The sequence below is a fragment of the Python bivittatus genome, unplaced genomic scaffold (assembly GCF_059951505.1).
Source record: "Python bivittatus isolate LINGU-HERP-01145 unplaced genomic scaffold, Pbiv_v1 ctg000020_np1212, whole genome shotgun sequence".
NCBI lineage: Eukaryota > Metazoa > Chordata > Lepidosauria > Squamata > Pythonidae > Python > Python bivittatus.
The window spans coordinates 77962869-77975509 of NW_028277030.1; the positions used below are offsets into that span (position 1 = coordinate 77962869).

Here is a 12641-nt window from a genome sequence, read left to right on the forward strand (position 1 = left end):
ATTTTAGAACAAGGTGAGTACTCTGATAGTCCACTTATTTTAATTTTTGCTTTTCTCTCCTGACATTTGATTTTGCAATTTAGATCATTTCAGAAGATCTCTTTAATTTTATTTAATAATCTAGTGTTGCGTATTGGTGGGGAAAAAAATCCGTACCTTAATTCTTGATGGTAAGAAACATGTCACTTTATGGTGAAAAGTAGCCTTCTTCAGTCTGATGCCTTCCAGACATGTTGCTCTTTAGTTGATTTTGGATATGCTGGCTGGGAAGGGAATTGAAGTTCAATACATCCGGTGAGCATCAATATACAGAGAGCTGCTTTGTTTTGTTAATGTTCTCACAGAATTTAAGACGGGGTGAAAAACTTGCTGTAGGCACCAAAACGTTTTTTCTTCTTTAGGTTGATTTCATACTACCAAATTTCCCCAGCAGCTCCAAGATCTTGAAAGCAAAGTAGTACCACATAACTGATGTAGGTCCCTTAGCAATTTGATACTGGTTCCAATCCATGCTGTCTACTGTCAGCTACAAGAAAGTGTTAGTGATGGAAGAAGATTACTGGGTTAGGGAGAGAAGCTACCATTGCAAATAATTGTACTTCCTATAGAATAGAAGGGGAAAAAAATTCTTTGGGGAAGGTAATAGCAAACATCAGAAAACTTCCTTATACTGTATATAGCTCCACAACTTAGAAAAGATACTGCTGTCATCTCCTCTAACATTTGAGGGCTATGATTCATTTTGGTTGAACAATTGGTGCTTGTCCATCATTGGGCTTGGTCAAGGCAAGTGGTAACTGCTTACTTCCTGGACTATCTTAGTAGATATTTTCCAGATATGGAACTGATATAGTGTGTGCTTGCTATTTTGTAGTACAGAACAGACTATCAAGCTACAACTGGAACTCACTTCATTGGCTATACAAGCATTTAGCTATGATTTTGTTAAGTTTCAGATATCCACAACATCAATAATGTTTTCAGCTGTTTCTGTACCTAAAGTAAGAAAAAAACACAGAGTTATTTTAAATAAAAGCACAGATTCATATTCATGCGTCATTTGCAACTCAGTAGTCAAACTGGAAAAGTCATCTCCTGCTTGCTATTAATTTATTACCTTCATTTCTTTCCTTTTCCTTTTTTGCTTTAATTAAAATAGCATTGTAGCAACTTCATATGCATTGATTATACCTAATGATTTCCTATATAAATCTAATCCTTTCCAAACTTTTGGGTTTTTCTTTTTCATTGTAACCTTTTTAATGTTTTCATTTTTAAATATGACTATTCTGTTCAAAGATTTGGATAAAGAGCCTAACAATGAAATAGATTTACTTAGGTGACCTCATGATGAACTCAGTTCTCTGTTAAAGTCTCCTTCTAAAATAACTTCATTAAAGAGATGAGACTCTTGATTTAAAAAGCAATTTGCATGAAGCATGATCAGGGTGAGGGAAGCTAATAAAATTAATATTTTTTCTACAAAAATAATATGTCCCTTAGCAGAATAATCAACAATTTCTTCTACTGCAATAATTTAGAGCTACACTTACATATTTCTGTCCTTTTGAGATTAAGCACAAGAATCATCTGTGGCACACAGCAACATATGGAGATGCTTTTAAATATTGCTTGTGTGGGATAATTAAAATCTTTTTTTAATATATTTCATGAATGCTACTAATTTGATAATCAATACTCAATTTTTATACTACTGAATATATTCATTATTTTGTAAAATCATTACAAAATAACTTAACTGATATTAATCTGAAATCAAAATTCAGTGACTACATGCTGTTTGTTTTATTATGGCTCTTTGAAGAGTTTGTTGCTGAATAGTTGCTTTCACAATATGTGAGGAATCATTTAAGCTGAGTGTGGAATTTCAATAATGTTTTTGAGATTCATATAGTTCATCTGTTGTTTTCAGAAACTGGGCATTTCTGCAAATGGCATTTATGTATTATTTACAACTCTTTCTTATTCACTCTCTCCTCATCACTCAGAAGACCTTTGATCATATATGCTTGCACCATATTACTGTATTTACAACCACTCAAAAAATCTACTCTAAGTGGTTATCCATCATAGGGTGGGGATATAGTAAGATTTTTTTTGTTTTGGAGGAAGCTGAGTGAAGGGAGTTTTGTTCATTTATGACTTAAACTGGCTAAGAAGTGATCCAGTCTTAGATGTGATCCAGCACTGGCTGACATCTTTTGTAAACTAAGGATGCCTGAAGAGAAGTGCAAAAATATAGATGATCCCATGACAGAGGTGCTAGGAGTATCAGAATAAATTCTCAAATTAAATACATCATGAGTATATTCCAATTTCATTTAAGTATATGTTTCAAAGAACTGAGAAAATGAGAAATAGTGTAGAGAAATGAAATGAACAGAAAGTATATGCCTCAAATATTTTAACCAGTAATTCTGCTTTATCATTAACAGCTAATCTGTAGGTTTTGAATGATTAGATATTAGTCTCCTAAAATGGTTGTTATTTCTTATATCCTTGGTAAGGTTAGTACTCTCCATATTGTATTAGGAAACTGAATTTTAAAAAGTGAAGAAAAAAAGGAATACCTGTGTTTATATTTATATGCTGTATACCAGAATGGATAGATGAGTTGAAACAGTATTTCAATATGATGGTTCCTAGCTTCAATAACCAACTCTGCAATTCACCTTTCAGCTCCAATAGAAGAAGGAACAGTTCCTAGCCCCAAGCAGAATGTTGTGTTCTCAGCTCCAGGCAGATGACATACAGTTCCCAGATCTAATCAGAGCATCCTGTTCCTAGTTCTAAGCAATCAATTGTAGAACTTAGAGCTTTAGCAATCAATTGCACAACTACCAGCTCTGAGCAATCAATTGCAACTGTCCTATTAAACTTATAATTAGCATAATATTCAAGTATAAGATATAGCAGAAATCTATGTGGACTTAGATATAGGAGGCACTGTTCGCTTGGTTACATTCTAATTACATCCAGTCTACCTTTAATGTTTTATTTTATTATCAAATAATGTAAGGAGGGACTAATTAGTTTCTCACATTAGATAAGTTATTTCTTTCACACAAAGATGCATAGACCAAAGTTCAGTTCTTATACAGGTAGTCCTCATTTAGTGACCAGAATTGGGACTGGCAACTTGGCCGTTAAGTGAAGCAATTGGTAAGTGAAACTGTGACTGTACTTATGATCTTACTTCAGCTTTCTTTTGCTTTACAGACCTGTGAAGGTCGTAAATGCGAAGATTGGTCATAAAGTTACTTTTTCATCGCCATTGTAACTGCAAACAATTGCTAAACTAGGCAGTTGCTAAACAAGGACTACCAGTACAACAGTTCTACCTTTGTGTAGAATTAGACTTTCTGGGAAAATATAGCAGTGCTCAAAATAGTCCAATTTCTGCACAGGATAGGAAGTAAATGTATCTGTATTCTAACTAGATATCCCACACTGTTTTGATTATATCTAATTTAAGCACTTGTGGATGGGACCTACCATGAAAGCAGGAGATATCCTTAATTGTGGTAAAGCCAATACTTAGACATCACTCAATTCTTGTGGCGGGATGGGGGGGAAACTACTGTACTAATAAATGCTGATTCCAAATATATGATTTAAGACATTGTAATGGCAAGTAATTGCAAACACAATAGTTCTGAGAAGTAGGAGGACGGTTATTCCACTACACATCTCATTAGGACCCCACTGTGAAAAACAGGAATTTGCCTTATAATGTTTATATCATAACATGTATGACTTTTTTCCTTACTTTTTTTAAAGCACAGAAAAGCAAAACCTTGTCAAATTACCAGTCTTCTCTTCATAAAATGTTACAATTCTAGAGCAGACCAGAATGATTTATCTTGGTTGGTGCACAAGGCTGTGTAGCTCTTACTTGTAGCCCCTTGATTCAATTCACTACATCAAAGCAGTTTTTGTTTTCATTCAGGGACCTGCTGCAACAGAATCAGTCAGCCAAAGCTTTGGAGTTTTGCACAGACCTCCTCATTCACATAAATTGTTCTCTTTACTGTATAAATCCTGCTTTTCCATTTCTTTTAGGGTTTGTGGACTTAACACTCCATGATCAAGTCCATCTATTAGAATGTGCCTGGTTAGAGATATTGATGATTGGCCTAGTGTGGAGATCTGTGGAGCATCCAGGAAAGCTGCTGTTTGCCCCAAACTTATTATTGGACAGGTTAGTTTACAATTTGGTGATGTTGTTGCTCTTGTTACTGCTGTTGCTGTTTCTGTTCACAATTAAAAGAAATACCATGCTGTGCAATGTAACTGTAGTCATTTTGACCTTCCATCCACTGTGCCACTGTTGAGATCCTACAGCCGAAAGGAGAGAAGGGTTACTGTAATAAAAATCACTTGCTAAAACATGTAATCTGTGCATTTACATGTCAAAGACTAGAGCTAGCTTTACGGTGTGTGCTAACTTATCTGGAATGCTCATTTTTTACATATTCAGTACATTTATGTCCCAGGCCATTTTGTTCTATCATGGACTTCAAGCTGGCACAAAGAGGGAGGATCAAGCTAGGCTTGGCAGATCCCATACCTGTTTAGCTTCAGTAAGATGGAAACACTTGTGCTTTCCAACCAATTCATTATCATAATGACAGGGTGGTGCACTACATATCTGTTTATCTCCATGTATGCATGTGTGTCTGTTACACACCCCCAAACACACACACACGCATTTTGATGCCCTTCCTTCAGCAATGCTAGAGGGGAGATATTAAAAAAACTTCTATCCAGAACTGCTGTGCTCCTGTGGGCATGGGGAGGTTGAAACAATTCAGTATGTGCTACTGGTTTATCAATATTATATAGCCATGTAGAAAATACCTGTATCACACCACTGCAAGTGGACTTCCCAGGTCATCCTAGATCTTTCTACAGCTCTGACAAGAGCTCCACCATAATGTATAACATAGCAACCTTTTGTGCGATGGCATGTCAAATCAGAAAGATATTGGTTCCTCAAAAAAACCCAGCAATTAAATTCCGCACCCACCCACCCACCCAAGGCTGGATTTTTTCCCCAGACCTCCTAAACTCCTTTATAATAACTTTTTTGGAACAGTTAGTAGCTTTTGTTTTGTGGCAGGGTTTTTAGATTCACTTTTTTATGAACTGATGTTTTCCTGTTTCACACATTACCTAGTATATTTTATATAGGATAATTTTATAATGGTTTTCGTTTTATTTTGATTCTATCCATTTTATCTTTATTTTTATTTCGTATCTTTCTGTAGAGGTTATAAGTTGCCCATAGCCTGTTGGAATGGGCAGCCATAATAAATTTAAAATAATAATCAGAATTAGTTTGCCTATTAGATATTCTCATAGCTTTGACTTGTTATTATTTTGGTTATTAGTATCAACCATGGCAGTTTTCAGCTATACCCTGGCTGGTTTTGTATGTTTTCCCCCTCTTCATCATGTGACTTTTGAAAAACTTTTGATGTTCTGTGGTTCTAGTCTGGTCTTTGGCCATAATAAAGTTGAAGTTTCAAATGTCATTCACATATCGCAATAGTGGTCTTAAACTCAGTGTACCCAGGCATATGACATTAAAGAAGCAGGAAATAGACCAAAACAGCTTTGATGTGGTGACACTTGAACTGTAGGAACAGTAGTGCTGATGCTGGGAAAAAGTTAGCCGATCTGTCTGTCTGAACTACTGACTCTGCGCTTCAGTGGTTAAGTCTTCCAAGACAGTTTACTACCAATATTAAAAGACACACATTTTGAGTTTATATGGTATAAAGGAAATTTATAGCCCACCAGCTAGGGAATTCAATACGATTCATAAAACATACAAATAATAAACATAGAATGATTCAAAACTATAAAAATTCCAATTAAAAGAGTCAAGAAAATGTGGCTCCCAAGTCTTAAAGACTAATATTGTTAAAAATTTTATTTCCAAGATAAATCCACCGGAGAGGTCAAGAGCAGCTAAGAAGAAGGTTCAAAGCTCAGAGAAAATTTCTTCCCAGTGTGCTGCTCTGAGCAAAGATAGGATTTTGACTAGGAAGTGCAGCAAGGATACATTATTTATTACATATTTTAAAGCCATTTCTGTTTGTCTTGCCTGTACTCGAAAGCTTAGCAACAAAAAATGGGGTCTCCCATGCTTTTTCTATTTTGACAATGTCTTTTTTTTTTCTTCACTACTCCAAATGATCTAAATTGTGAGTTAACAGCCATTATTCTATTCTGTGGAATTTTTTGAAAAGTTCCAACCCAGAAATTATTATAAAAATTACTGCCTAATAGTCTTAACATTCACCATCCAGCACTGAAAAAAATGTTTGTATGTGGGTGCCTAAAAGGAAAGTGCAAAAGGCTGTCTGTCTGTCAGCCGTCTTGTTATGAAAATATGGGATTTGTTCTTGAACTTCACTTGGCAATATTTGACATGTTGAAAACACTGGCTGCTTTATCCCAGCAGGCTTGATGAAAAGAGTTCTCCACATAAGAATAACTATTTGTAAGAATATTTATAAGTTGTTAGAAAAGTTACAGCACAAACTGTTATTGCCCGGAGACTTTGACATTCTTTCTTCTGTGAGATGTACTTAGCCTTCCTTTTTGCTTGGGGTTGGTTAGCAAAGAGATGGAGGTAGAGTCAGAGATTCTGTTGCAAACTGATCAGGCTGACTAACATAGCTATATCTAAATCTGAATTGCCATCAGCCCTGCAAGGTAGACCAGACTAGGAAACCAAAGCCATGAATACTAAAGCTACTTTTATTATAGGCTTACAGTAACAGACTCCTGCAATTCTGAATGTGCCTACCCCATCCCTGCCTTTATTTTTAAGAAAATAGGGAGGGTCAAGTCTGAGACGTTTTCTCAAATCACATTTCTGCTTTGGAGACAAATTTCCTTTATCTGACTTCCTGTTCCTCAAGGTTGTTCCTTCTTCCCATTACAACTGTCATGATGTATATGGATAATAAGGGAGCCACTTCCCACTAAGGGCAGGACGGCAACCATATTGTGGACATCTAAAGGTATGTAATTTGGGGTAAAAGAGCCTCTAGAATCAGTTCTTCCCCAGAATTACCCCTTGATAACATAGCCATCCACATGACATCCCAAGAATATTCAAAGATCCTTAATGGTCACTATGAAGTAATATCTGATAACTTCAAAAGTGGACTGTAGCTTGTGAAAACTTGTGCCATAATAAATTTGCTAGTCTTTAACAGGATAGTCACCACTATACTATAGATTTAATTTTAATGGAACCTGTTAAATTTGTGGAGAACCAAATGAACAGAAAGACTTTTCCCTTGGAATATCTAGGTCACAGTCTGAAGCATATTTCTGGAGCAGCAAATCTAATTCAAGTCAGTGCAACTTACTTTGGTGCAAACATGGTTATGATTGTATTGCTATTGAGCCAACCATATTTCATTCTTATGCTTTTGGAGTGCTACCTGATAATGGACTGAAATATATTCCTGAAATAATATTGTCTACTAGTGAAATAGTAGTCAGTATGGCAGACAGTGAGGCAGGAGTTGGGAGAGAGCGAGCGACAGAAATATTTATTTTTTCAGGAGAAATTAAAGTTTGCCTAACTTTCCATTGAAGCGTTTTCCCCCTGTGTGTATTGGCACTGAAAAAAGATAGAAAACTTTTGTTAAAAAAAAAATAAAGATTAGGTTTATATTCAGGCTGCAGTTCTTAAGCATACTAACCAAGAAGTAAGCAATATTGATTACAGGGATACCTAATTCTGAGTAAACATGATTGGGATATTATGCTCAGAGTTATATCCTGGTTGCTGTTTAACATGAAGAAAGTATTGGTTAAAAAGAAAACAAGGCTTTCCATTTTCCGGTCACCCAAACTCTGACCGGCAATACCAAGTTCACTTCTTCAGGAATCAATATGTAGGACATCCACTTCCTATGTTGACTCATGTTCCAGGTTGCTATTTTAGATTTTAGAGCAATTTTGTTGAGGACCGTTTATAAAACATCACACAGTAAAAGCAAAACAAAGTGATATCGATGAGAACAACATGAGAATCGCTTAAGAAATGGCAGTATTTTTTAATGCTGTGGATGGATGATGGACCACTGATCTCTTGTCATCCAATGTCTGTCTCATTTCTAAAGGAAATATTTGTGTCAGCTAGAACCAGGCTTAGCCTCTAAGGGTGGGATAGCAATTTACTGTCTTTCTGGAAAGAAAAACTAGGCTGTTTTGACTGATGTCTCAATTCTACAGTTTTGTTTTGTTTTTTTAATTCTCAAATAAAAAAAATACTCAATCCAACCCGTCACTTCTTTCTCAGCATTTTTGTTTTCTTTCATACTTTACTGTGATTGAAAGTATTCCCTACCTTTTCATGATACTCTCGATTTGTGCCAAAAGTTGCTATATATTTAATTGAAACTGCTACCTTGATTGAAAACAGGGAGATTGCAGTGATTCATCCCATTAACATATATTATCCTTTCCCATCTTTGTTTCTTCTGGATGTGTTGGGATTACTGTTCCTAGAATTCCCAGTAAATCAGAATGTTGGTCATAGTGGTTGGGAAATCTGGAAGTTGTAGTCTCAGCATACCTGGAATGTACCAGTTTGGAGACAGCTAGCATGTCTGTTCAACATTACCCCCGAGAAAAGATTTACAGCAACACCACGTTAGGTCATGAAGAAAGTGGAAAGTTTCATCAGTAATAGTGCTGTTCATCAGTAATAAAAGTGCTGTTCATCAGTAATAAATTTTCACCTACCATTTTCCATCTAATCAGGTACAGTAATTTGTTCCAGTGTAAATGACCCTGCAATTACAGGAAAGCACTACAGTGCCGCATAACCCTTATCCTACACACTTTTATTAAGAGTCATACAATCATGGAGTTGGAAGTAATTTTAGAAGTCAACTTGGTCCACCTTCCTGGTCAGTGCAAGATCCACTGGAGCATCTCTGACAGATGACCATTCAGCTTCTGTTTGAAGTCCTCAGTGAAGGAGAACTCACCACCTCATGTAGCAGTCTGGTCTGAGAGGTGACAACTCGTACAGTCTGGAAGTTTCCCCTGACATCTGGTCTGGACCAACTTCCTTGTAGTTTAACCCCCTGTATCTGGGGCAATAAAGAAGTTCCCACTTCTATGTGACAACCCTTCAACTGCTGTCCTGTCATCCATCAGTTAGCTCTTCTGTAAGTGAAACATATACAAATCCTTTCACTATCAGGATAGGGCTAGGTATCCAAGCCCTCATCATTTGGATAGCCCTTCTCTGAACTGGATGCAGCTTGGGATTCGACAAGGATTTGACAAGGACAATAGGGTGGAACAGTTACTTCCTGAGATCCTGACTCTGTGCTCTTGGTAATTCACCCCAAGATAGCATTTGTCTTCTTAGCAGCTGTTGAACTTGTGATCAACCAAAATACTCAGATCCCTTTCACATGCACTACTGCAAAGCCTGTTTTTTTCCCATCATGTACTGAGGCTTTTAGTTTTTCTTACCTAGAGGCAGAACTTTATAGGTTTCTTTCTTAAATGGCACTGATCAAGCCTGTCTAGAACCTTTTGAGTTTTTTCTGTTTCCTCTAAGGTCTTAGCCACTTCTCCAAGCTGGTGTCATCTACAAACCTCATAAAAGTCCCAGCAATTCCCTCACCCAAACCATTGATAACATACTTATCTCTCTGTGTTGCAGAGAGCTTTTTAGCTTTGTAAGATGCCTGACTGGAACATCTCTGGTCATGTTTTTCTAACATAATGGCCCACAGATTATGACACTATCATATGCTAATAGATTGCATAGACTAATCACATTCTACTTAATTCTTTGCTAAAGCATTTAGATTTTTATGAAGACTGATCCATTTTTAGATCTACACCTTTTCATAAACATGCTAGTTTCTCATAAATCAAAAGACTTGGGACCTTCTGGAGAAAAAAGGAGAGAGACTGCACCTGTGGCTTCCAACAATTCCACTAGATTTATGCAAAAGCTTAGAGAATTAGAAATATAGAAAGGTGATGTTATAACTGCTCTGTTACTATGTTTATCTAAGTGATTCAGAACCAGCCATGGGCAGGTGGATAATTAGAGGCTTGGATAAACTGGTCTGCTATTTACACAGTCTTTGAGGACACCAAAATCTCATATTATTTCATATCAGTTTTCTTGGTGCTGTAAATCTAGCCTTTTAATGATGCCTGTATAAAAAGAGACTAATAGTAATGTCTCAAGAATATATCCACATATGCATAACATATATACCCACAGGCCGTGAGTCATATACAGGCCGCATACAACTCCAGCATCCATCTGAGACCTCCCACCACTCCAAAACCACGCTATTGAGATTTGGTGGTAAAATGGCCACATTTGAGGGGTGCAGATTCAGGCTGTTCTGAGGGAGTTTGGATGGTTTTAAAAGGGGATGGGATATATTGCCTCCTGCTCTAAAATACCCCCCATTCCAACTTTAAAATGCCTCCACAAAACTAAAAGAACAGTGTAAAAAATTTGGCCCTGCCTCTTCTGGTGATGTAGGATTATCAAAAGACCAAGTGATAAATGAGTTCTGTGGCCCATTAGTTATATGCCTCTTCTCCATGTAATCTCATTTCAAATGGGTCATATCAAGGGCTTGCCGTGTACTGCCTTATACTGGCTTCCAAAATCCTGATTTTAGTTTCCAAAAATGATAAAATTACTCCAGGAGGAATCTCTTCCTACTGAGTGCAGATATATTTTAGATGCTAATCTTCAGTTGTTATAACTGTAGACATGGTTCTTCCTTACAATAAAACACAGTTAATAAAAATCCTAATTGATTTTTTTTTTTAAGCCCAGAAATTGGGCATAGGAACATGGACAAACTTTCTTCCCTAGTTCCTGAAGCTATATGAAAGTCCATGTTGGCTTCCAGATCTTCAGGAACTAGGGAAGAAGTTTTTTCAGAAGTCTGGCTAATAACTTACATTGTTCCTCATTTAGAGTCCTTCAAAAAAGTATCATTTAGCCTCTTTTCCTTAAATGAGTAAATCCTTTAAATCTCTAGCAAGGTGCTTTTCATATTAAATTACACTGCTTGGTTTAACTTCAGGTGGACATGTTTAAGAGGTGATGACTTGTTCCATATTGATTTTGCTTAATGTGAGTTAAAAAAACCAAACATTGGTTGATTTGTAAATTCAAAGATGGGAAAACAAGTGTAATGAATGAATGAGTAAATATGTATTTAATTTGTGTAGAGGTGTTTCCTATATATGTTCACTATATAGAGATCTGTTCAAAGAACAACATTGAGGTATGTTATTTTCAACAGAGCAGTGATTGTCAGAGATCACCGGAGCTTTGCCATTCTTTTAGGGCTCAGTCAGAGCAGAAAATCCCTTGCTGTCAGTGCTGTAATTTAGAAATTTCCATGAGAAATATCTATGCAAGAAACACCGTGTATATTGCAGCAACAAGTTGTTTGCTGACAAATAACCTTGGCTCTTCAATGACTTTGGCACATGCATTCCATCACACACCTCTGTCTGTCTGTCTGTCTGTCTGTCTATCATCTATCCTCCCTCACTCTCTCTCTCACACACACACCGGAACAAATGTCAGAGCAACAAAATCCTTGTATGTGAAAAAATTCTCTAGTGCATACTGGATAATATTCAAAGATTAAAAGTGGATTCATAAATACTAGGGCTGTGCAAAGCTTCAAAAGGTTGATCTAGTTTAAAGAACATTCAGCTGAAGGGATCTTCTGAGTAAAGTTTGAGGACCTGAGTTCTTCCTGGAGCTATGGAATCCCTCTGGTGTTTCAGTGGTACTTTCTGGCTTTGCAGTGTCTCAGATGTTCTGCTATTTGCCTTCCTTCTCTGGACAGAACTGACTGGGGAGAGCTTGAGTGGTGGGAGGGGTCTCTGACATTGGCATGAGTGGCCAGCTAATGAGTTCATCACTTCTGCAAAAGCTGCCTATTGAAGAATGTGTGGAAGTGCTCGTCTGCTGCTCAGACCTGATTAGGCAGATTTACTTGGAAACAGTGACAAATTTATTCTGCTGCTTCTGCTATTTTTATCTACTCTGCTCTTTTACCCACTTTACTTTTTCTTGTGTGAGGATTCATATCCTCTAAACAGTGTGCCATTCTTCCTATTTTCATTCCATTGCCAAAATGTGATGCACCTGCAAGCATTTTGATGCTTCCTTGTTAAATTAGATAGGCAAAAGAAAATATTGAAATCCAAAAGCAATATAATTAATTGAATATAAATTTTCAGTTGGTTGGAATTAAAGCTTGTTGCTTTTGGATTTCAAACCCTGATTCAAATTCACCCTTGCCATTTTCCAGTGTTGATAACCATCAGAGATCTCCACTGATTTGTGCATCCTTAATAAATGCTTTCCTTTCTTATTTTATTTGATTATTTTCAAAGTAATTTTTATTATAAGAAGACTTTACGTAAGTTTTAAAAACCACCGGAACATAAAAGAAAAAGTAGGAAAAGAAAGAAAACATAAAGGAGTAAATGAAAAAGTGAAAGATAACAAAAGAGAAAGAAAAAAAGAAAATTATCTAAAGACACAACTTTTGATCTTCCTTGCA

At 36.5% G+C, this 12641-nt stretch overlaps 1 protein-coding gene across 6 annotated transcripts in view; it reads left to right on the forward strand.

The window, feature by feature from the left end:
• The window catches only part of ESR1 (estrogen receptor 1), a 209219-nt gene that overhangs the window by 179203 nt on the left and 17375 nt on the right, over nt 1–12641 (forward strand). For all 6 annotated transcript variants that reach the window (XM_088142122.1, XM_088142129.1, XM_088142136.1 and 3 more), the window contains exon 6: nt 4084–4222. In XM_088142122.1, coding sequence (XP_087998248.1) covers nt 4084–4222 — 139 coding nt within the window. The remainder of the gene's footprint in view (nt 1–4083; nt 4223–12641) is intronic.